We start from the raw sequence: 27,100 nt of genomic DNA, 5'->3' as shown, positions 1-27,100 counted from the left end.
ACACATATTTTACTCAGACTTTCGACATATTGGGCCATTTTACACTATCAAAAGCTCTATCGTTGAAAGCCTTTCAACTTGAATTTTAATTCTACTCTTGAACCTTTATTTTATTTTGGTCATTGCTTCTTCGATAATAAATTGGACAGTAGAAGCGAAAGTGTACGTCCTGTCTTACACCCTTTTTAATCTGAGCATTTCGTTCTTGGTCTTCCACTCTTAAATTTCCTTCTTGGCTTTTGTAGGTGTTGTATATTACCCATCTCTCAGTACAGCTTACACATATTTTACTCAGACTTTCGACATATTGGGCCATTTTACACTATCAAAAGCTTTTTCCAATTCAACGTATCCTATGAATGCGTCTCAATTTCTTTAGTGCTCCTTCCATTATTACAGCAACGTCAGAAATGCCTCTCTGGACCTTTTACCTTCCATAAAGCCAAACCGATCGTAATCTAACACATCCTAAATGTTCGTTTTCACTCTTCTGTATACTATTCTTACGATTAATTTGGATGCATGAGCTTTTAAGCTGATTGTCCGATAATTCTAGGCTCTTGCTGTCTTCGGAATTGTGTGGATGACGTTTTCCCGAAGGTCAGATTGTAAATCGCCAGACTAATACATTCTACGCATCAATTTGTTGCCAATTCACCCAATGATTTTAGAAATTGTGATGAAAAGTTATCAATTCCTTCTGCCTTATTCGACTTTAAATCTTCCTAAACTCTTTTAAGTTCTGATACTAATACTTCTATATCGACTCCTGTGTCTTTTTCTATCACGTCATCACACACGTCTTCATCCTCACAGATGCCTTCAATGTACTCTTTCCACCTATCCGCTCTTTTCTTTGCATTTGACAGTAGAATTCCCACTACATTCTTAAGGTTACTGCCCTTGCTTTTAATTTCATCAAAGATTGTTTTGAATTTCTTACATGTCGAGTCAGTCCTTCCAACAATAATTTCTTTCTCGATTTCTCTACATTTTTCAAGCAACCATTTCGCCTTAGCTTCCCTGCACGTTCTATTTATTTCATTTCCAAGTGACTTGTTTCTCTGTATGCCTGAATGCCCTGCAACCTTTTCTTACTTTCTTTCTTCGTCGATCAACGGAACTATTCCTTCTGTTACCCATGTTTTTTTGGAAGTTATCTACTTTGTACCTATGTTTATCTTTCCAACTTCTGAGACTGCCTTTTTTAGATATGTCTACTCCTCTGAAACTGACTGCCTCCTGTGCTATTCCTTATCGCAGTATCTATAGCGTCAGAGAACTACAGGAATATCCGTTCATTCCTTAGTACTGCCGTATCCCATTTTTGGCGCGCTGATTCTTACTGACTAGTCTTTTAAATTTCAGCCTATTCTACATCATAACTAAATTGTAATCTGAATCTATATCTGCTTTGGATACGCCTTTCAATTCAGTATCTGATTTCGGAATCTCTTACTGAGGGTGATGTAGTCTAACTGGAAGCTTGCAGTATCCCAATGGCTTTTTCGAGTATGCCTGCTCCTTTTGTAATTCTTGAACAGAGTATTGGCTACTACTGGCTGAAGTTTATTGTAGAACTCAGTCTTCTTGTCTCATGGGTAGGACCAAGCCCATATTCTTCTGTAACCCTTTCTTCTACTCCATCCCCTACGATCACATTTCAGTCCCTATGACTATTACATTTTCATCTCCCATTACGCACTCAATTACCCGTTCGGTATCCTCATATGCTTTATCTATCTCTTCATCTTCGGCTTGCGATATCGGCCTATGCACCTGCCCACCGCTGTTAGTGTTCGTTTGATATTCATTATGGTGAGGAAAGCCCTATCGAGGAACTGTACACAGTGGTTCACTCTCTGTCTTACCTTCATATTCATAAAGAATCTTATTTCTGTTATACATTTTTCTGCTGCTGTTGATATTACCCTACATTCATCATACCGGAAGTCTTTTCTTCTTTCCTTTTTATTTAACTGGTCCCCATCATATTTAGATTTAGCCTTAACATTTTCTTTTCCGATTTTCTGGCTACCCTACCACGTACAAACTTCTGACATTCCACGCCCCGCTTCGTAGAACGTTATCCTTTCTTTGGTTATTCAATCTTTTTCTCATGTTCACTTCCCACTTGGCAGTCCCCTCCTGGAGATCCGAATGGGGATTATTCCAGAATCTTTTGCCAATGGAGAGATCATCATGGTACTTTTTCAATTACAGCCACAAATGGTTCAAATGGCTCTGAGCACAACGAGACTTAACATCTGAGGCCATCAGTCCCCTAGAAATGAGAACTACTTAAACCTAACTAACCTGAGGACATCACACACATCCACGACCGAGGCAGGATTCGAATGTGCGGTCGCGCTGTTCCAGACTGAAGCGCCTAGAACCGCTCGACTACAGCGGCCGGCTTACAGCCACATTTCTGTGCTTAATGCAGTAGTTCCATTGCCTTCCGAATCCTCATACCGTTAATCATTCCTGATTCTTCCTCCTTTAGGGGCAATTTTCCGTTCCAAGTACCAGAGAGAGTGAACGCTGCTTCACCCTCTTTGACAAGGCTGTTGGGAGAATGAGTGTGACTTCTGGCAACAATTGCTGATAACTTCTTCTCAAAACTTAAGTGGGAGTGTTTTTCGAAACCTGGACTGAGGACGGGTATATAGATAGTCTTTGTTCCCCCCCCCCCCCCCCCCTCTATAAGCGGGCTGAAAGGAAAAGCAAATGACTAGAGATGTAAGTAGATGTAAATTTTAAATGAGTGCTGGCATCAGACTTCACTGAATTTGCTGCAGCAGACACCCCTTCGCAATAGTCAGTTGGTCTTGTTTCTTGTCATGAAGCCATGGAGAGACAAAATATTGAATCCAGAAAAATACGTCTTTCAGTAGTTACAGTGATCATAAAACTGTTTTAAGCTGCTGTACAATGCAGATCACGCAGGAAGAACTCATGTAGGACAAGATGTAAGTATTAGGAAGAGGGCCTGTCCGACGTAACAGTCGACAGAAAAGATATAAATACAGTTCGCAGAAAACTGTGAGGGCAGATTGCATTGGGCCTATGCTGAATGGGACCTGTGTCTGATGGCAAAGCCGGCCAGGGTGGCCGAGCGGTTCTAGGCACTTCAATCTGCAACCGCGCGGCCGTTCCGGTCGCAGGTTCGAATCCTGCCTCGGGCATGGATGTGTGTGATGTCCTTAGGACAGTTAGGTTTAAGTAGTTCTAAGTTCTGGGGAACTGATGACCTCAAATGTTAAGTCCCATAGTGCTCAGAGCAATTTGAACCATTTTTCTGATGGCAGTTCCACAACAGAGGCCCAGTAAGCTTTGTAATTGTTACTTTTGTGCTATCGTTCAAAGATTGTGGCGCCACAGCAAAGTCGGCAATACACATTGATACCACAGACATTAGCGATGTTTTGCTGCGAACCCCGACGACAAGTGAGAGAAGCTGAAGAAGACTCGCCCTCTCTCTCAGCACAACAGCACTTTCGCATGGACGTCAATATAGAGTCGAACATGGAAGCGCTGTGCCCAGTTCGTGACATCAGCTGAAGCAGTATAACTAAAGACTTATTCAAGTCTCAGTAGAATTTTTTTTTCTGAATTTTGACCATTGTACTTCAAGAAAATAGTTTGTTAATTATTGTATGAAGTGATGCATTAACAGTCAATGACAGTTGCAAATTATCAAATACTCATGTAGCAAAGGATTGTATCAATTAAGCAAATCTTTTTGTCATTCGTGTAGCAAAGTGAACTAATATTTGCTACGTTGTAGTTCAGATGAGCCATTTCCCACATCAACCAAAGAACCCACAGTCATAGCTAGACGATTGTAATTTCTCTTCGTCAAAACCCCTTTTATGTTTATAAAGTCTGATGATGACCAGTCACTGAGGCGGTGACCTCAACTGATACTTTGAAGGTAATTTTTGAGTGTTACAACACCTACAGACATAGACGTTGGTAGTGAAATCAGAGAAAGCTTATGTTGCGTCAGTGTCATCTCTCACCTTGTCGGTAAATATGTTCACAACCAGATACATATTATGTGGTTGTTAAGGTTCTCAGTGTCATATTGAATGACATTCTGGTTGAGACTGTGGGGTTAGATTTCTTTTACCATCATGGGGAAAAGTGTTAGATTGTCACCAACCAGGATCAGGACTATCAAGGCTTTTCCAAGTCCCACTTGGCAGCAGCAGTGTCATGGTGATTTTATAAGGGACTCACTATGAAGTTAAGGACAAAAGTGCTACTTGCCAATGAGGGGTATAGGTCCCGTCAATTCTGTTGTGTGACCACTGTAGCTTTGAGTTTTTCTTATGACTCATATACACCAAACAAATCCAAGATCGTATGGTGTCAGTGATATAGTGACTCCATAAGTTATTTAATAGTGTGCCAGCTTCTCGCGTAATTTTTTCCTGCTATTCCATAGGTTAATTAGGCCATGCCAGTTGGAGTACAGTGTAAGAACTTCGTAACAGATTAGGTTAACAGGTCCAAGACATGCGGCTCGACTCCGCTTACAAAAGGGTAAGACTGTCACAACTCGATCACTTCGCTTTCTGCAGCAGGCAGTTTGGTTTAGCATACAACGCAGGTGCGATTCAGTGTATCTTCCCCTGCCCATTTAAAGGATGTTAAATATGCTTACTGATATTTTCACTCTGCAGCAGAGTGTGCGCTGATATGAAACTTCTCATCTCGAATTCACATTACATAAAGAATAAGTATCCTGTGATCTTAAATGAAGAATGGGTCATTAAATATAATAAAGCTTCTAGTTATGGCACTGCTGAATAGTCAGAGGTTTCTGGAAGTGCAGCGCTTATTTTATGCACGAATAATATTTATTACATCAGTGAGGAGGAGAAAGTACGTTGTATGGTGAAGCCGAGCGGAGGACGTATGCTCCAACTTCACATTAAATATAATGTCCCTTCTCTATGGATCAAAGGAGACTTGGCATACGTTTTGCCATAACAGAGACGGTAGTAGTATAAACTGCGTTGTTAGTTGGAATTCTTACACTAGAAGCTTAGAAGACGTTTTTCAGCGGACTAGTGTGTTCATTCACACAACCTTCAGTCTAATGGCACTTTGCGCTACCGCGACCGGACTGGTAACTTGCACTGTATCGCTAGAGGCACCCTGCAGATGCTGAGGGCAGACAGAAGTGGCATGAGTAATTTGGAAAACTGACCGATCTATGAGTGGTTAACTGTAAATAATTATTTGTTTGCATGCACATGTTAGTTGGTTCACTATGGAACAAATTACTGGCAACAGTAACTATTACGGTTTCTTTCTTTTCTTTTGAAATATATCTTATTTGACTAATTTTCCTAAAATTATGATCTGCAAGTTTATAATTTTTTGGTTATTTTGTAAGGTTAAAATTTTTTGTGCTTTTCGGGAAATTTGAACACACAAAGCGTTAACAGACATTATTAATAAATACTGGCATATTTACTCTCATACATGAAGGCTTCACATGTGTATCTGTGAAAGCTCGTCAAGGATCTGGAGTTTCATTATTTGTAGAATTTTTTGTACCCAGTTCTCTGCAGTCCCCACAAATCAGTGTCACTAACCTGTTCAAGGACTCAGACGGGACACCGAACATAATAAAAAAGAGCAGCACTTATAGTCACCGATTTGTTTAAACAGTGAGAGAGCGTCATAGAGTTCCTGAAAAATGTCAAATGGCGGAGATCTCAAAACAGACGAAACCATTTTTAGTAAGGTATTAAGTGAGGATTCACTTACACAGAAATGATAAGTATTTCTCCCGTAGAGGCAATCAAAATTAGACAGTTCAAACAACTTACGGCAATAGAGCTGGGCGACGTCTTCGACGACGACCGATATCCCGACTGCTGCACACCCCGGCGATTTCGGAACACGAGGCATTTCTCTCTCGAAAATTATGGGATGTGCGCATGTTGAAATATCGGCGGTTGTGGAAGCCCTCACCCGGTTGCATTCCCATAAGTCGTGTGGAGATTTCGTACGACGGTAGAAATTGAAGTTTCACGAGATTACTCTAAACACAGGAAATGAAGCAGTCATTCTTGCAATGCGGTAATCACGAATGGAACTGGGAGGGCCATTAGTCAGTAGTGCTTACTTCCTTTCTTTTCTTTGTCTTTCCTCGTTTCTCTATGGGAGTGCATTGTCATCGGTTTTAGCATCTTTTTTGGTATTTAGTGGCCAGGTACCCTTCCTGAGACCAACACCGAAAATAGACTTTGTGTGCCCCACAAAGTGTGTTCGGAAATTCCAGTTAAAAACGTCTAGAACTTACAGAGTGGAGCGAGCACATAGTACTTCGAATAGGAACCGATAGCCGAAAATGTATCGTTTCCGTTCTGCGACGGTTTCAATTCTGATGTGAAACGCGTCCACGCCTGCTCAGGGAAAGAGAAAATTCTCAGAATTGCTCGTCCTCTTATGAAATAGAATAGACAGGATGTCGTGTTGTACGTCAGACGGTCACCCGTCCTCACTTAACCTCTATCTTGCGTCAGTACTGTCCAGTACGTAGAGTATGCTGTTTTTTAATTTTCAATTAATGTAAATATGTCATGTTTATGAAGTAATATATATAAATGTGCTTGAGTGATAAAAGAATGTTTCGTTATATTTCTTTTACAGCTGTTACCTAATAATGTTTCTGCTTCACGCTTAATTCAATTCCTCAAGCACATGTGGATACGTTAAACACGTGAATTGAAACCGTTCGATTCCAGACATGGGTTGCTACTGAAGATATTACGTACTCACTCCTCTCTTCCGGTCCGAAAAGGTTGTAAGTGGAATATGTACGACTAACATAGATCTCATGTACAAGTGTGATAACGTTCCCTAAGTTGCATAGTATTGACCTGGAGCAGTGCACCGGTATCAGAGCGGTATTTACCTTATTGGATGTGGAAAACCGCCTGAAAACAATATCCAGGCTGGTAGGCTACCTCGACTTCGTCGTTAAGCCGCAAGACGGATTCTGTCAGGAGCCGGCTCGACTCCGTGCTTCCCGGAAGCGCATGCTTTAGTGCCCTCGGCTACCCGGACAGGTACCTAAACAGTAGTACAATTGAAAGTGTTAAAAAATTTAAACACGACTGAAGCAGCAACTGTTGAAAATGTTCACGGTAAATGATAACAGTCAAAAATATACAGAATAAAGATCTATTGGAATCCTTGACGAAGGTTTCGGTATAACTAAATAAACCTTCATCAGAAGTAAAAATACACTAAAATCACATCCTGCAGTGGACATACATAAAATTGACATACTACTGACGACCCCTTTGGCACGATTGTTTTATGCATCTCCACTGCAGGATGTGATTTTAGTGTATTTTTGCTTCTGATATACCGAAACCGTGGTCAAGGATTTGAATAAATCTTTATCGTGCAACTGTTTGGCTGTTGTCATTTACTATGACAATTGAAAGTAATTCCTACCAAACATTTCATTGTGGTATGCACAGTAAAGATATACAGGGTGGTCCATTGATAGTGACCGGGCCAAACATCTTACGAAATAACCATCAAACGAAAAAACTACAAAGAATGAAACTCGTCTACCTTGAAGGGGGAAACCAGATGCCGCTATGGTTGGCCAGCTAGATGGCGCTGCCATAGGTCAAACGGATATCACCTGCGTTTTTTAAAAAAAGGATCCCCATTTTTATAACATATTTGTGTAGTACGTAATGAAATATGAATGTTTTAGTTGGATCACTTTTTTCGCTTTATGATAGATGGCGCTGTAATAGTCACAAACGTAGAAGAACGTGGTATCACATAACATTCCACCAGTGCGGACGGTATTTGCTTCGTGATGTATTACCCGTATTAAAATGGACTGTTTACCAATTGCGGGAAGGTCGATATCGTGTTGATGTATAGCTATTGCGATCAAAATGCCCAACGGGCGTCTGCTATGTATGCTGCTCGGTATCCTGGACGACATCATCCAAGTGTCCGAACCGTTAGCCGGATAGCTACGTTATTTAAGGAAACAGGAAACGTTTAGCCGCATATGAAACGGCAATCACGACCTCCAACAAATAATGATGACCAAGTAGGTGTTTTAGCTGCTCTCGCGGCTAATCCGTGTATCAGTAGCAGACAAATTGTGCGAGATCGGAAATCTCAAAAACGTCGGTGTTGAGAATGCTACATCAACATCGATTGCATCCGTACCATATTTATATGCACCAGGCATTGCATGGTGACGACTTTGAACGTCATGTACAGTTCTGTCAATGGGCACAAGAGAAATTACGGGACGACGACAGATTTTTTGCAGTTGTTCTGTTAAGCGACGAAGCATCATTCACCAACAGCCGTAAAGTAAACCGGCATAATGTGCACTATCGGGCAACGGAAAATTCACGACGATTGAGACAAGTGGAACATCAGTGACACTGGCGGGTTAATATATGGTGCGGCATTATGGGATAATTGGCCCTCACTTTATCGATGGCAATCTAAATGGTGCAATGTATGCTGATTTCCTACGTAATGTTCTACCGATGTTACTACAAGATGTTTCACTGCATAACAGAATGGCGATGTACTTCCAACATGATGGATGTCCGGCACATAGCTAGCGTGTGGTTGAAGCGGTATTGAACATCATATTTCATGACAGGTGGATTGGTCGTCGAAGCACCATATCATGGCCCACACTTTCACCAGATCTGACGTCCCCTGATTTCTTTCTGTGGGGAAAGTTGAAGGATACTTACTATAGTGATCCACCGACAACGTCTGACAACTTGCGTCAGCGCATTATCAACGCATGTGCGGACATTACGGAAGGCGAACTACTTGGTGTTGAGAGGAATGTCGTTACACGTATTGCCAAATGCATTGAGGTTGACGGACATCATTTTGAGCATTTATTGCATTAATGTGGTTTTTACGTGAAATCACGCTGTAACAGCATGCGTTCTCAGAAATGATAAGTACACAAAGGTACATGTATTACATTGGAACAATCGAAATAAAATGTTCAAACGTACTTACGTTCTGTATTTTAAGTTAAAAAAACCTACCAGTTAGCAACTGTTCGTCTAAAATTGCGAGCCATATGTTTGTGAATATTACAGCGCCATCTATAACAAAGTGAAAAAAGTGGTCCAACTAAACATTCATATTTCTTTACGTACTACACGAATATGTAATAAAAAATGGGGGTTCCTATTTTTTAAAACGCAGTTGATATCCTTTTTGCTTATGACAGCGCTATCTAGCTGGCAAACCATAGCGCCATCTGGTTTCCCCCTTCAAGCTAGACAAGTTTCGTTCTTTGTGGTTTTTCCGTTTGATGCTTATTTCGTGAGATAATTGGCCCGGTCACGATCAGTGGACCAGCCTGTAGATTCCGATACAATGAAGTCCCAATCGGGAGGAAAGGGACGCGCGCGGAAAAGATATTCCTTTCCGATTAGGCTGCTGAACCTAGCTACTGGTGTACTGGTGCCCCCCTCCCCCCACCCTCCCGGGCTAACAGTCTCGCAAGATGCCTTCTTTCTTTGCAAATTTTCTTCATAAAACCCTTATAATAATAACGCTTCTGAAGCGGAACGGTCAGTGTGATAGAAACATGAATTACTCAACAGTCAACAAAATGTATACGCAGACCAGATTTCTACGTCCGCCTTCGGATCGAAACAGCAAAGTTACGCTATCGAGCTGCCTGACGAGTAGCTCGCGTAGACGTGGAATACTAAAATAAATTCTTAAATTATCTGGTTGTCAACTCATATAAAGTCAGCTTTCTCGATGTGTGAACTCTTCCACTCGTTTTATGTTCCAGAAGTAATTCGAGAGACCAGCCCTGCATATAACGAACACAGTGGAGAACTACTGTGGTTGAAGGAGAGGTACCAGGACGCTCTGTATTGCTGTACGGACGGGTTGAAGAGATGAGCGTGTGGACCGCCTGCTGGCAGGGCCTCGGCCTCGCGGTGGGAGCTCTGCTGGCCGTCCTCAGCTGGCTCTGGATCACCCGGCCTCGCACCAACGCGCCCGGGCCCACTCCGCTGCCACTGCTGGGAAACCTCCCGCATTTCTGGCGAAAGCTGCCCATTGTCGTGAACGACTTTAGAAAGCTGCAACGTCAATATGGCGACGTCTTCAGGTATTTAAGCTCTTAAACGTCAGACTGCTACCGTGTAATACCTTGCCGGTGCTATAGAATCATCTGACTAACTTAACTGCGAATGAACTACAGAAACGAAAGTAATATCGGATGTGCCCCCGAGGAAGAGCAATAGGGTATGTAACGTTTTCAGTATACAGGAGTTGACCAAACATATAGAAACAACGCGAAAAATACCTGATTCAACATAAATCCATGTTGGGTAAATTAAAAGACTGCAAGAAAGAAAAGGGAAGGAAAGGAATTTCTGATATCAGCTGCATCGGGAATTTATGCAGAATCGGCGCGGCGAGTGAAAATGTATGTCGGAGCGGAACTCGAACTCGCGATCTCTTGATTACCACGCACCTGAGTTAACCACTCTGCCATCCACACATGGTGTTTATCATAAACGCACATTCTCACATAGCGCCACCTATTCGCAGTTCCCTTCCATGTTCTCTAATTTTAGGTTCCCTCAGGACGACGCACCATGTTATGCTTTTGCACCATGTCCAAAAGAGAGGACACCGGCCATTAATATAATTGATTCATCTCGATGGACAATGAATCCACAAACTTCAATGCTGATGAACAATGTCGTTCGACCTCCTGCGGGAATCTACACTACTGGCCTTTAAAATTGATACAACAAGAAGAAATGCAGATGATAAACGGGTATTCACTGGACAAATATATTATACTAGAACGGACATGTGATTACATTTTCACGCAGTTTGGGTGCATAGATCATGAGTAATCAGTACCCAGAATAACCATCTCTGGCCGTAATAACGGCCTTGATACGCCTGGGCATTGAGTCAAACAGAGCTTGGATGGCATGTAAGGTACAGCTGCCCGTGCATCTTCAGCACAATACCACATTTCATCAAGAGTAGTGACTGGCGTATTGTGACGAGCCAGTTGCTCGGCCACCATTGACCAGACGTTTTCAATTGGTGAGAGGTCTGGAGAATGTGCTGGCCAGGGTACCAGTCGAACATTTTCTGTATCCAGAAAGGCCCGTACGGGACCTGCAAAATGCGGTCGTGCATTATCCAGCTGAAATGTAGGGTTTCGCAGGGATCGAATGAAGGGTAGAGCCACGGGTCATAACACATCTGAAATGTCCACTGTTCTAAGTGCCGTCGATGCGAACAAGAGGTGACCAAGACCTGTAACCAATGTCACCCCATACCATCACGCCGGGTGATACGCCAGTATGGCGATGACGAATACACGCTTCCAATGTGCGTTCAGCGTATGCGACCATCACGATGCTGTAAACAGAACCTGGATTCATCCGGAAACATGACGTTTTGTCATTCGTGCACCCAGGTTCGTCGCTGAGTACACTATCGCAGTCGCTCCTGTCTGTAATGCAGCGTCAGGTGTTACCGCAGCCATGGTCTCCTAGCTGATAGTCCATGCTGCTGCAAACGTCGTCGAACTGTTCGTGCAGATGGTTGTTGTCTTGCAAACGTCCCCATCTGTGGACCCAGGGGTCGAGACGTGGCTGCACAATCTGTTACAGCCATGCGGATAAGATGCCTGTCATCCCGACTGCTAGGGATACGAAGCCGTTGGGATCCAGCACGGCGTTCCGTATTACCCTCCTGAACCCACCGATTCCATATTCTGCTAACAGTCATTGGATCTCGTCCAACGCGAGCAGCAATGTCGCGGTACGATAAACCGCAATCGCGATAGGCTACAATCCGACCTTTATCAAAGTCGGGAATGTGATGCTACGCATTTCTCCTCCTTACACAAGGCATCACAACAACGTTTCACCAGGCAACGCCGGTCAACCGCTGTTTGTTTATGAGAAATCGGTTGGAAACTTTACTCATGTCAGCACGTTGTAGGTGTCACCACCGGCGCCAACAATGTGTGAATGCTCTGAAAAGCTAATCATTTGCATATCACAGCATCTTCTTCCTCTCGGTTAAATGTCGTGTCTGTAGCACGTCATCTTCTTAATGTAGCAATTTTAATGGCCACTAGTGTAACATCAGCAAGCGTGGAGGATACAGATGCGCACTGCGGCCAGGTGGCGCTAGGTGGGAATGTTAGTTAGACGGGGAGCGAGCCGAGATGGTCCACTCTGCGATAAACACTGTGTTCGAATGGCGCAATGGTTAGTGCAACCACCAAGTAAGCAGGTGATCAGAGATTCTAGCCCCAGTTCGATACACATTTTCACTCGTCACCTCCAACTGCATATCCTCAATTCCTTTCTCTTCTCCCCCTTCTGTCCGCTTAATATATATCACAGCAGTGGATTCCTCGTGGTGTCTTTTCGAACACATCCGTGTAGACACAGAGCAATACGGCGCTGTGGTTAGCACTCTGGACTCGCATTCGGAGGTCGATGGTTCAAACTCGGGTCCGGCTATCCCGGTTTACATTTGCTGCGTTTTCCCTAATATCTTCAGGTAAATGTCGGCGTGGTTCCTTTGAAAGGACATGGCCTGCTTCCTTCCCATTCTTCCCTAGCCCGCACTTGTACTCCGTCTATAATGACCTCGTTGTTGACGTGACGTGAATCATTAATCCCCTGCCCCTCCTCTGAAAGAACAGACACCTCCCATTCATGTACGAAATCCAGGTGCTATAGAAGCACGCAAGTTTTACTGTTGTATTTAACAACGAACGTGACCTGTGCTATGTCCTCATTACCTTGCAAGTTTCAGTTGTCGTCAGAGCAGTGTTCTGTGTACTCGTGAATGCATCACCCCGGAGTTAAGTGAAGCTGAGCGTGGGCCAGTTACTGGTGTTTGGACGGTGGGTGCTTCCGTAACCAACGTAGCCAAACTGTTTTGTAGTGCGTCAAAAATATCGTATCAAAGATTTCATAACGCGTACGAAAGTGTGTGTTGAGCGATCGTGACTGATGATCAATGAAGAGGATTGTGACGAGAAATGAGAGGACAGCAGCTGCGAAAGTCACTGCAGAACAGGACGTCGCACCCACAAACCCTCCCAGCATAAAAACAATACCAAGGGAGCTCCATAAGCAGGAAACTGCAAGGCGAGCTGAAATTCAAAAACCACGCAGCAGTAATGCAAATGCTCGTAACAGTAGGATGTGATGCCAAAACCATAAAACCTGGACAATGGAGCAATTGAAGAATGTCATTTTGTCGCATGAGTCTTGTTGCACACTGTTTGCAACTTCTAGCGGTGTTGGCCTCGGAAGAGTGAAACATGGCAGAGGTTCGGTGATGATTCGGGCAGTCATGTCGTGGTTACACTGTAGAGTCGCATCACTGACCACTGACCCTCTCCTTCGACCGTTTACAGAAAACTTTACAGTAGGTGCAAAGCTTGTGGAATATAGTCTCAGTTGTGTGACTGGATTCGTGATTTCCAGTTCGTAGAAACGGACGGAAAGTCATCGAGTAAAACAGAAGTGATTTCTGGTGTTCCCCGAGGTAGTGTTACAGACCCTTCGCTCTTCCTCATCTATATAAACGAAACAGGAGACAATCTGAGCAACCGTCTTAGGTTGTTTGCAGATGAAGCAGTGGTTTACCGACTGTTAAAATCATCACAACATGTGCGGAAGTCTAAGGCTAAACAAAGACTGCGTTTGATTGGCACGATACTTAGAAAATGTAACAGAAAGTAGACTGCCTACACTACCCTTGTCCGTCCTGTTTTAGAATACTGCTGCATGGTGTGGGATCCCTATCAGATAGTATTGACGGAGTACATCGAGAAAGTTCAAAGAAGGGAGTAAGTGTTGTATTGTCGCGAAATAGAGAGTGCCATAGAAATGAAACTGGATTTGAGGTGGACATCGTTAAAACAAATATGTTTTTCGTTGCGGCGGAATCTTCTTACGAAATTTCAATCTCCAACTTTCTCCTCCGAATGCGAAAATATTTAGTTGACGCCGACCTAAATAGGGAGAAACGATCACCACAACAAAATAAGGGAAATTAGAGCTCGCACCGAAAGATACAGGTGTTCGTTTTTACCGCGCGCTGTAATAGACTGGAATAATGGAGAATTAGTGTGAATATGGTTCGATAATTCCTCGGCCAGGCACTTAAATGTGATTTGCAGAGCATCCATGTAGATGTAGAAAGAATATCACAAATATTCTACTTAGGCCAGCCTATAAGAAATCTCACTTTAAAGGTCGACGATGTTTCCATCCGAAAAAGTGAAACGTGCAAACATTGGGATGTCATTCTTGACAAAATACTTAATTTCTTAGCTAATATTACGGATATTAGTCAGCGAACTAAGAGAGTGCAGACGAATGTGCCACTACTTACAAACTGATACTGGCTACCAGTCTCTGCATTTGAAGCTTATCACGATGCCATTTTGACAGCAATGGCCACAACTGTATAGCTCTCAAAATTTAAAGTGAACATGTCGCAGCCAAACTGCATCTCATCTAGAGAAGAGTATTTGCTCAGGCTGACGATCGCTTTTAGTACAACGCCTGTCGAAGCACTTTACATCTTGTTTGGACTTTGCCCGGTAGGAGTAGTAGTGCAATATCTAGGAACTTGTCAGTGATTGCGCGGAGGTAATTTAGCAAAAGTAAAAGACTATACTGGCGGGAACAGCATCGATAGGAAACAGGTAAACGAATTCAAACATGAGTGGTACGCGAGCAGTACAGCAGGACATGTATATGGCTTTTGCCAAAATGTCCGAATGTGATTGAAATCTTATGGGAATCAAACTGCTAAGGTCATCAGTCCCTATACTTACACACTACTTAACCCAAATTATCCTAAGGACAAACACACACACCCACGACCGAGGGAGGGCTCGAACCTCCACCGGGACCAGCTGCAGTCTATGACTGCAGCGTGGCTTTTTCCCAAGCTTCCTTGTTATTATTAATCTCCTCCAAAGGGATTATACGTTTTTTACAGGACATGGCTCATGTTATGTGTATTCACACAGAATTAACAAGATAAAGGAACAGAAGTACCGCTGTGGCCTCGTACTTGTACCTGCAAATATATGCTAGAATTATGTAATGAATATATGAAACTGAGAAAGGGAGTGGACAAACATCCTGATCGTGTGTATCGTATAGTCCGTAATGAAGAAAAGTGACAGCTATTTGTTGCTCTAGAGAATAAAATATGGAAAGCAAAACTAGAAGAATTTAAAGATACGAAGAGACTCCAGTAAGAAAGAGAAGTCAGTAGCAGACAAAACAGCTCTTAAGGAATTACAGACCAACAGATTCTAAGGACCACATTACTGTGAGCTATGGCAAGATCAAAACTTGCCCTTTTCCTATCAAGTTAGTGTACACTAACCTACGGAAGATCAATGACAAAAGAACTATTACCAGAAAATTATTTTTGAGTGTATATACGATGGCGAGGAAGGAGGGGGGGGGGGGGGGGGGATGGACGCCCAGTGTCTTGTTCTCTTCGGACACTGCAAGAGATGTGGCTATTGATGATTCCAATGGGACGCTGTGTTGGATGGCGGCACATTGAGGGTGCAGAGCCACCGATGTGATACCAGGAGAACTTTCCTGATGACAAGGTGTCATCTCACGTTCAGAAAAGGGAAACAACGTCGCGTCGGAAAGACTTCCACTGGACGTGATCTTGTAACATTGGGCTGTGTAATTAATTAGTACTATGATTTTAGTAATAAAATGTGCAGCTATACATCGTTTTTCTTGAATTGTTAAGCACAGATTTTGTGTGCTAGAGAACCAGTTTCTCCAGTTTCCTTACCATATTCTGTGCCCGCAACGCCACCATGCAACATTTAATCTCATAGGCGGCATTGGCGTTGCGGGCTCAGAATATGGTAAGGAAACTGGAGCAACTGGTGCTCCGGCACTTAGAATCTGCGCTGGTGTCTAAAGTAAGGGCCAAAGTACCTTTTGCATGCCGTCACTGCCAAATAAAACAACTCGATGAAACTTGAGACATACATAGAAAGAAAAGCTACAAAATACATGGTCCAGCTACATTAACATGATCACCGTCTATGTTCAACGTCAGCGTGCAGTAATCATTGACTTATTGCAGGTGGCAGCACTAACAATGGAGGTCGGAAGGTCGCGAAGAACACTGGAGCAGTTGTCATTATGTGGAAACAAAGCTAGTTACCTGACGTCTAAAAAAGCATGATGATTGGCTTTAAGAGCAAAGATAAAAGCTTTTCCAAAAAGAATAAATTTGTAAACCTTTCGCATGCCACCGTGGATAAAATATACCGTATATGGCAAAATGGCGCCATCCAAAACCGGGGCAGAGGCAACTGCGATGCACCATGGGCCTTAGATGACAGGGTTGATCGACGGCTGCGAAGATATGTGCTGGCGAACAGACGTTCAACAGTTCAGCAGGCGTCCGCAAAAATTAACCAAATTGTTACCAGGAGTGTCTCCTCAACGACCGCTCAACGAATGTTGGTGTATATGGGCTCCTGCAGCACACACCTAGTTCACGCCCCCACGCTGAACGTTGTTCATCGGCAACGGTGGCTGAAATCTCACTTCAGCACTGCACTCGGTGTCCGACGGGCAACAGGTGGCCTCATCAGATGATTCAGGTTTTACGCTCCATTGAGCAGAGAGTCGTTGGCGTTCACGGCTGTACAACAATCGTCGGAAGCGTCCAGGGAGAGGAGGCAGTGTTACAGTCTGCGTCATGTTTTCGTAGAATTCCCTGGGTGATCTCGTCATTCTGTAAGGCGCAGTGGATAAAAACAAGTATACACCTATTCTTGGGGACCGTGTACACCCCTGCGGGAAGTTCGTTTTTTCCTCGCCACGATGGCAGAACAGTGCAAAGTATCATACACCCCGCAGTGTGTATGCGTGGTTCAGAGAGCGCCAGGCTGAGTTTACCATACTGCTCTGACCACCAAACTCACCGGATTTAAAGCCAATCGAGAATCTGTCGGACAACATTGATCGGGCTGTTCACATCACAGTTCCTTAACTGAGAAACCTCCTGCTGCAAGCCACGTCATTAGAAACGGCATGAATTCATTCTATGTCGACACCTTCCAGAACCTCACTCTCATTTTCCGCGTTTGCACTGCAGAGGGTAGTTATTCAGGCTTCGGACACGTGGTCATATTAATGTGAGTTGACCTTACAGTACAGAAAGTATCTTGAGGGATCACGCCATGACATGAACAGAAATAACACAATGACAATAATCCCACTGAAGGGACAGCGATTCATTACGGTCTCCTGGATATTACAAAAGGCTGCACATAGTTCTTAGCAGGGTGTTTGATCACCACGGATAGCAACACATTCCCTGCAACTTGCTCCCAAGTCGGCCCATGACTAGTATAGAGTTTGACTGCTAAGCAGTTCTTCGTTGTTTCGGATGCCAATGGACGACCGCATAGAGCAGCGACGGTGGAGAAGCTCTCGGATGAAGAGGGTGTTTGGCGAATGTACTGGACTGCTTGTTACTCACACTTAAATCCCATCGAACACGTGCCGGATGAGTTGGACAGACGTATTACAGAACGTCCATATGCGTAAATGACAGTCCAGCTGTTATCAACCAGACTGACGGACGAACGGAACGCCCTATCACATGAATTCCTTATCAACCTTCTGCCCATCATGGGCGCGCACTGTGGTCCGGCCTGACCACACGCCGTTTTAAGAACCTTGTCCCGCTTCATATAGTGTCCAGCATATCAGCATCTATCGCGGTGACTTCACTGTAATTATTGTATCATTGCGTGGTTCTTTCAGCTGCTTTGTGTACTGTGCTGTAACAGTCCTTTCTACGTATGGTCCAGGTACCTGGCAGTGATACACAATACGAAAGTTACTTTCGTCTTTATCTTCTGCAAACCAGTGCACAAGCATAGTCGATTCTTTGTTTCCTCATTAATGTGTACAGCTCCTATGGCAACTTCTGTGCAGGTTCTACATAGGGCCTAAACTGATCTTGATAGCAACGCAACCGGACGATGCAAAGAGACTACTGGTGGGCTGCAAGATGCGGGAACGTGACGACTACACCACACGTGCCCTCATTCCCTTCTCAGGCTACGGGCTCATCGTTAATAAGGGTGAACTCTGGAAAACACACAGAAAGCTAATAGAACCTACATTCCATGCAGAGGTATGTACATCATCCATAAGACTTTCGTGAAAAGCTCCGTTGTATTGTAGATAAGCAGAGTGGAAAACCTGAGAGAGGCTACTTGAATAGCTCAGCTGCTTTTGGTTAAACTCCACTTGACAAAAATATATGGATATAAAAGAGTAGGATTAATAATCTATGCACATTTTAACTAATAAAGAAAAAAAATTACATGTTACATTATTACTGTAACTGAAGTTATTCTTTTTTATTTCAAATTAACATAGGTACGAAATAACTTTAGCGTAATTGTATCGTTGAAGTTACAAAAATTATGACAAAAAGTAGCAGTACAAAATGGAACATCCATTTATCCTTGAAATATATATCGATGTTGACGAAAATATAAGTCACCTAACTAGAGTTCACTGGAAAAAAAATTCTGCTGCATTTCGGAGAATTTCAGCGAACAGCGGTCAGCCGATAACCAACAGAGAACTAGTTTGTTGTACGGTATGACTCACCTTTCTTTAAGGCATGTGCTTCGTAACATATTTATTTTGTATTTTCTTCGCTGTTTCTTACCCTTTACATTATGTTTTACATGTAAAAAATTTACAAATGAAGACATTTGTGATAGAGTCCATTACGCCATTACGGAGCATAACAACATGCCTGCCGGGAGTAGTTCAATTGTTACCGCCGTAACAATGGGTCCAACAGGTCTTCTTAGTGTTGCTGTAAGAGAAAGAGAAGTCAGACAACGAACTGTTCTGCGTATTGTTTCCATATCTCACTACATTGAGTCCGAAAGCGCTGGTTACAAACAGTGTTTGTACTGTCAATGGAATCTCGAAAACACTAATTACACCACTGGCCATTAAAATTGCTACACCAAGAAGACATGCAGATGATAAACGGGTATTCATTGGACAAACATATTATACTAGAACTGATATGCGATTACATTTTCACGCAATTTGGGTGCACAGATATTGAGAAACCAGTACCCAGAACAACTACCTCTGGCCGTAATAACGACCTTGATAAGACTGGGCATTGAGTCAAACATAGCTTGGTTGGCGTGTACAGGTACAGCTGCCCATGCAGCTTCAACACGATATCACAGTTCATCAAGAGTAGTGACTGGCGTATTGTTGTTCGGCCACCATCGACCAGACGTTTTCAGTTGGTGAGAGATGTCGAGAATGTTCTGACCATGGCAGCAATCGAACATTTTCTGTGTCCAGAAAGGCCCGTACAGGACCTGCAACATGCGGTTGTGCATTATCCTGCAGAAATGTAGGTTTTCGCAGGGTTTCAATGAAGGGTAGAGCCACAGGTCGTAACACATCTGAAATGTAACGTCCACTATTCAAAGTGCCGTCAATGCGAACAAGAGGTGACCGAGACGTGTAACCAGTGACACCCCATACCATCATGCCAGGTGATACGCCAATATGGCGATGACGAATACACGCTTCCAATGTGTGTTCACCGCGATGTCGCCAAACATGGATGCGACCATCATGATTCTGTAAACAGAACCTGGATTCATCCAAAAAAAGGAAGTTTTGCCATTCGTGCACCCAGGTTCGTCGTTGAGTTCACCATCTCAGGCGCTCCTGTCTGTGATGCAGCGTCAAGGGTAACCGCAGCCATGGTCTCCTAGCTGATAGTCCATGCTGCTGCAAACGTCGTCGAACTGTTCGTGCAGGTGATTGTTGTCTTGCAAACGTCCCCATCTGTTGACTCAGGGATCGAATCGTGGCTGCACTATCCGTTAGAGCCATGCGGATAAGATGCCTGTCATCACGACTGCTAGTGATACGAGGCCGTTGGTATCCAGCACGGCGTTCCGTATTACCCTCCTGAACCCACCGATTCCATATTCTGCTAACACTCATTGGATCTCGACCAAAGCGAGCAGCAATGTCGCGATACGATAAACCGCAATCGCGATAGTCTACAGTCCGACCTTTATCAAAGTCGGAAACGTGATGGTACGCATTTGTCCTCCTTACACGAAGCATCACAACAACGTTTCGCCAGGCAACGCCGATCAACTGCTGTTTGTGAATGAGAAATCGGTTGGAAACTTTTCTCATGTCATCACGTTGTAGGTGTCGCCACCGTCGCCAACCTTGTGTGAATGCTGTGAAAAGCTAATCATTAGCATACCACAGCATCTGATTCCTGTCGGTTAAATTTCGCGTCTGTTGCACGTAATCTTCGTGGTGTAGCAATTTTAATGACTAGTAGTGTATTTTGTCGAGAACATATCCAAATCCCAGAATAATAAAGATTAGAAAATTAGACAAAAGGAAACCTCTTAGGTAAGCAGAAATATAGTCATAATTTATTTAAGAATGTGGAAATTCAGCGAATAAAATAGAGTTACATTTTCAGCAATTTAGGGAAAGAATATTATGCAGAGATATACTACAGGGACAATTATTTCACAATTGTACTTACACGAGCAGCAAAATATGGTGCAAATACGCAGAAAGAGGAACAATATACAACTTTCCGCATACCTCTTAACTTGTGGGGCCTCCTTTTGCCCTGTGTAGTGCAGTAGTCCAATGTGGCATGAACTCGACAAGTCGTTGGAAGTCCTCTGCAGAAATAATGAACGCAGCCTCTACATGCATCCACTATTTTGCGAAAGTGCTGCCGTTGTATATTTTGGATGGGATTCATCCCTAGAGATCTGGGTGGCCAAAGCATTCGCTCGAATTTTCAAGAATTTTTTTGATAAAAAATAAAGAACAATTCTTGTCTGATGACACGACATCGTGTTTTAGGAACATGACGTCTTGGAATGGCTGTAAATTGTCTCCAAGTAGCCGAATATAAGTTTACAGTCAACGATCGGTTCATCTGGACCGGAGGACCCTGTCCATTTGATATAAACGCAGCCTACGCCATTACAGAGCCACCGCCGGCCGTACAGTGCCATGTGACAACTTGGGTCCACGGCATCTTGGGGTCTGCTCCACAATCCAACCCTACAGTCAGCTTTTAGAAACTTACATCTGGACTTATATGACCAGGCTACGGTTTATCAGCTCCTAGGGTCCAACCAGTATACTGGCTAGCCCAGGAGAGGCGCTACAGGCGATGTCGTGCTGTTAGCAGTAGCACTAGCGTCGATCGTCTGTTGCTGTAGCGCATTAACGCCACCCTTCGTCTCATTTTACTAACGGACACGTTCGTCGTACGTTCCAGATTCATTTCTGTCGCTTTTTCACGCGGTGTTACTTGTCTGTTAGCACTGACATCTCTACACAAACCTCGCTGCTTCTCGATCGTTAGCCGAAGGCCGTCGGCCACTGTGTTGTACGTGGTGAGAGATAACGGCTGAAATTTGGTAATCTCGGCACAGTCTTAACACTGTGAGTCTCGAAATATTGAACGCCCTAACGGTTTCTAAAATAGAATGTCCCATACGTCTAGCTCCAACTGCCGATCCGTGTTCAAAGTCTGGTAAATCCCGTTGCGCTGCGGTAACCACGTCGGAAACGTTTTCGTGTGAATCACCTGAGTACATTGTCACATCAGCGTGGATCTCAGATGGTGCAGTCATTAAAGTGCAGACGAAGCAAAACATAATAGTCATTTGGTACAGTGTGCTACATTTCAAGACCATATAGGAAATATTCTAGCTTTTAGTTATTTAGTGAGTTCGTTACATGTTCAATAGACCATTTGAATGATTCTTTTGGTGATATGATACGGAACGAGTAATTTTACAGATAATGTATACATGATTAGTGGTAACACTAATGAACACGTTATTATTTTATTCCTCCTCATGTAGATACACCTAACGACATGAGTTTTTTTTTCTGGCCACCAGTTTACAAGCAGAAATTCTTGAATGGGGTGGGAGAAGTTGCCAAGGAAAGATGACTTTAAATTAGATTTAAAACTTGTTTGGCTACCTGTCAGACATTTTACGTTATTGGGAAAAGATAAAAAATGTTTACTGCTGCATATTGAACTCCCCTCTGAGCGACTGAGGGTCTTAGCAGAGGGTAATAAAGGTCATGTTTCCCTCTGGTGTTGCATATATGCTCTTCTCACATTATGACGAAGCACATTACCAAAAATGTGTTTTCCGACGATGCAGTTAAAATGCAAAGCTCCTTGAAAAGATACCTACATGACGTACGTATGTGAACACCGTATAGTAGTCTATATAGACAGAATAATGGCAAAATACGAACAATGTTTGGAAAGTGAAATAACTGAAAAAGCAAGACTGTAAAGAAAAAACTAACAACTTCACATTTCATCAGTTAAGGAGATAGACGGTTCTGTAATTAACAGCAAAGAGAAAATTGTACAAATATTCGTAAATTTCTTAGTACAAAAGATACAGTATGATTAGCGAAAATACTGATATTCGAGATGAAATGACAAATGGAGTGCCGGCCGTGTGGCCGTGCGGTTCTAGGCGCACCAGTCCGGAGCGGCGCTGCTGCTACGGTCGCAGGTTAGAATCCTGCCTCGGGCATGGATGTGTGTGAAGTCCTCAGGTTAGTTAGGTTTAAGTAGTTCTAAGTTCTAGGGGACTGATGACCACAGCAGTTGAGTCCCATAGTGCTTAAAGCCATTTGAACCATTTTTGACAAATGGATTGTATAAAGTCGTTTCACGTCTGAAGAAACCAAATGTCCTTCGAAACGACGACGTTTCAATAGGTGTATTTAAAGATAAAGGCAACGTAACACAAAATAAATTTGCAAAATTATTTACAGGAGATATGTGGGAGATATTCATTTCACCTCATTTTGAACATTAGGGAAGGCTAATAATCCTATTTTACGAGAGGAGAGGACAGAGAAGAAGCTTAAAAAAAATTGCTGTCACATGTTGTTTTGTAGGGCGGGAAACCACAACAAACTTCGACATTTTTTCGAAGAAACTTCCGCACTGGCTGTATGAGTGATTTTTATTAAATCTGCGACCGGTTTCGCACCACTTATCGATGCATCCTCAGGCAATATACCCTATTTATAACATAGTAAATTTGAGGCAGTGTCCGCTGCCGCTTGGTTCCTCTCTACTTGCACGTGCATTACCGCTCCCATCGTTAAAAAAATTAAAACAGATTTTTAAATTTTAACTACCGCTTTCACCAGATGACCGTATATTGGACGTGAACGGTGCGAACTGGCGGGAGGGCAATGTTCAACATTACTACGTTATAAATAGCGTATATTGCCTGAGGATGCACCGACAAGTCGTGCCAAACCGGTCGCAGATTTAATAAAAATCATTCATACAGCCAGTGTGGAATTTTCTTTGAAAAAATTTCTGTCAGTCTAGTCTCGGTACTTTACCAGATATTCACTAAAATTATCTCCAGCCAAATAAAAAAACTGAACATTTTGATCAACAAGAAAATAAACTGACTTCGGAAGTGGACACAGCAAAATACAGGTAGTTCTCAATGAAATTATTGAACGAAGTAGTCTGTTTGGAATCCACAGGCCTGGATAACGATTTTGGCAAGTTTTCACTAACTCCGTGAGAACTTAGACACTGATTCGACGTACTTCAGAATATTAAGAATGGTTCAAATGGCTCTAAGCACTATGGGACTTAACATCTGATACTTAGAATCGCTTAAACCTAACTAACCTAAGGACATCACACACAGCGCCTAGAACCACTCGGCCACAGCGGCTTGCTAGAATATTAACACAATGTCGCATCATACACTGGTTTTCATAAGTATAGTTCGAAATTAATAACTGAAAAAGGAGGCAGACAAAAATAGTTCATATACCCAAAACTTACTCAGCATCAGTAGAAAATATTTACAAAAATTGTGAATCAGGGGGAGGAAAGTGCGTTAAAGGAATATAAGTAACCATGTTTGGTTTTCTGTTGTCTTTGTATTGTTTGCATCCAGCGCTGATGAACGTCAAGAACTAACCGCAGAACGTAATAAAATCATCGCTAGTAGGTTTGAAAGTCCTTAGACTTTAATCATGTACATGTAGACAGCGAATAAAGTATTTTGTAATGTAACAATGAAATTGAAGAAACAAATGATGAGTTTTTGTGCTTGTGTCTAAGTTCAAATTCATGGTGTGTTACCATTTATACCTGACGACAGAGAAACGTAGAGATTCAAATACTGAGAGTTACTAATGGAGCAATCGTGAGGCGCTTTATGGAAACTATTAGCAGAGGTATAGGCATAAATAAACAGATTTTAGGATCAGATACTAATTGAAATTTATTGTTACTGTAATGAAAGTGGTTCGGAGCAAGTGGAACTTGTGGCTCAACAAATGGATGGTTGATATATCAAGGACGTTGTGCCCTTCCTCCTTTTGCCTGCAGTAGTAGTATGGTGGTAAAATTTTCGTTAGAAGTTCTCGCAGTCTTGCTGAAGATGACGAGTTAGCTATCGTATTTGTGGGAACTCTGGTCTCCGTATAGTGAGTAGAGAGCTGCGACATAAGAACACACAGTCTTCTTTATCGTCACTTTTCACTGTGGGTGTAGAGTAAACTAAGATGCAAAAATGCGTGAAATCGTACAAAATGTCTCGATGTATGGCACTAGATAATATCTGTCTGGATTACTGTCCAAGTCTACGCTAAAATAGAGCAACTTCCAGTTGGATTAATAAGGTTCTCCGTCGTATACCCAGCAATAGGCAAGTTAATGATCGTATGAAACGTAATAATGTTTTTTTCCAGTTAGTGTGATTGGTGGACAAGCCAGAGATTCTATCTGTTACTCCCTTCGAAAATCACTCAAAAAATTGGCTACAGGTTAACATAATGTTCGCTACGTTAAAATTTCAGATCGAATATATCAAGTATTCTCACTTCTACGCGGTTCACTGTCTTCGAAACTAAGTCACGTTAGTGCACGTTAGTACATGTTAGCCCGCTAACATGGGTCGGTAAGGGGGCGTGGTGCTGGGTTGAGGATCGTGGCGAGGACTTTAACTATTTGATTCCAAGTCCAGGTGGGTGTGGCATTGGTGAAAACTGATTCCAAGTCCTAGATTCCATGAAGTCGAATCACGTGACTAATGCAGTATCCAATAGGAGTGCAACGTTCTAGGGAAGGGGGGGGGGGGGGGGCTGCTAGGTCATGAATGAACACAGCGCTGATAATGGGAAAAGGTGGAACTTCTCATTTGTTCATTGAACATTGAACTTGTAAATTGACTTACTGAATATGATTAAAATTGAAATGGAATTAAGTACTTCGGTAACTGATAAGTTGTATGAGCGATGTTGGTGTCAATTTTGTTCAGATAAATTCGTCAGCATATGTATGTCTGGCGCGTGTGTGGAGGTAGCGGCCGAGAGTGCGACGTAAGCGGTCGGATGCCCACGGGCCTGTGGCGCGGAGCGAGAGAGCGCGGACAATCTTGTGTCATCAACCAACGTGATGGTAGCGCCCTCTGGTGGCCACGAAATGAACTATGTCAGTTGGGCTCTGGAGCTTGTGATGAAGACACTGGGTACGGCCATCTTGAATAACGCTACTTGCGTCATCACCCGACGTCACGGTGGCGACCTCTTTCGTCATCAATATGAAGACCCATTGGAGAACACACCAACTTGAAATTGGTTAAATAATAAAGATAAGTTTTTTTCCGCCATTTTCTTTGCTTAGTAGAGAGCTAGGGTGGCTGCGGCCGGACAAATTGCGTAACTACCACACACTATGTCTACTTCACCAACTCCTCGTCGCGCAAGCACCCCAGTACCTTGCTTCACAGATTAAAAACCTGTCATGCCATCATAATCGAAACACGAGATCACTCTTATTTGGTATCCTAAGTGTGCCCACTCAGAAAACAAAATCTTTTGCAAACTCCTTCTCAGTTGCCGCTATCCGCCTCTAGAACAAACTGCCCCTTACCTTGCGCAAAATTCAATCTCCTGCTGCTTTTAAGAAGAAGCTGGATCATTTCCTACTATCATCCTCATAACGTTCTCCACAAAATTAATGTACAAGGCTAATCTTCTCATCTATCAAATTGCAAAGCTAGCGTCTCCTATCCTGCTCCTGAGATGCCTTCCTTTTCATCTATACCTATTAGCCACGCAATCTTCTTTTCCTTTATATTTCCTGAATTATGTTTCATCATGTCTCTCTATTCTTCTCCTCCCTTCACCATCAGTCTCCCTCATACTCCCTGCTCCTAGCACTCCTATCTAAAATCTGTCTCTTCAGTAATGTCTAATTATAACAGTACTTATGATCTACGAATGTAAACTCTATATGTATGTATTTTTCCAAGTGTGCCTTTGTAATTGTTTATTTCACTTTTTGTACTAGATGTAGTTTAACATGCCTACTAAAACATATGAATGTAAAATAAGTAGAATGCCTGGTTAGATGTAAGAGAGGGCCTGATGGCCCTAATCTTGCCAGGCTAAATAAATAAATAAATAAGAGTGGTGTGGCGCATTATCATGTTGGAATTTGAAGTTCCCGCCATTTCTCTGGGGGAGGGAGGCGACACACTTTACCCCCAAAATTCAAACTTCCCGCCAAAATCCGCCGTCTTATTAATGTCACGGCCGCCATTTTGGATGACGTCAACGCCGCCTTGTTGGATAATTTTACTTTGGAGAAGTACTCGGGTTGTTCCAAACTAGCGGCCACCTCTCAGGCAGAACCTAAAAACAGCAAGTGGCCTAAAATAGGAATAAGGCACGATTTACAAAAATTTTACAGAAAATCTGTTGCTTAAGTAAAACTAAGTACCTAGTGACCTTCATAACTTTTATTTTATTCTATAAACTAACTCAAAAATTGAAAAAAGAGGAAACCACCTTGTTCAGTGTTTGTTAAAGTAGTAAAA

General features: G+C 42.9%; 1 protein-coding gene across 2 annotated transcripts in view; it reads left to right on the top strand.

Annotated features, from left to right (window-relative positions):
* LOC126354174 (cytochrome P450 4V2-like) overlaps nucleotides 1–27,100 on the top strand; it is a 142,306-nt gene that overhangs the window by 62,436 nt on the left and 52,770 nt on the right. For both annotated transcript variants that reach the window (XM_050003609.1, XM_050003610.1), the window contains exons 2-3: nucleotides 9,854–10,177; nucleotides 18,081–18,282. In XM_050003609.1, coding sequence (XP_049859566.1) covers nucleotides 9,963–10,177; nucleotides 18,081–18,282 — 417 coding nt within the window. In that variant the 5' untranslated portion in view covers nucleotides 9,854–9,962. The remainder of the gene's footprint in view (nucleotides 1–9,853; nucleotides 10,178–18,080; nucleotides 18,283–27,100) is intronic.

This window comes from Schistocerca gregaria, chromosome 3 (assembly GCF_023897955.1).
Source record: "Schistocerca gregaria isolate iqSchGreg1 chromosome 3, iqSchGreg1.2, whole genome shotgun sequence".
In the NCBI taxonomy this organism is placed as follows: Eukaryota; Metazoa; Arthropoda; class Insecta; order Orthoptera; family Acrididae; genus Schistocerca; species Schistocerca gregaria.
This window is presented reverse-complemented; position numbering and strand designations above follow the sequence as displayed.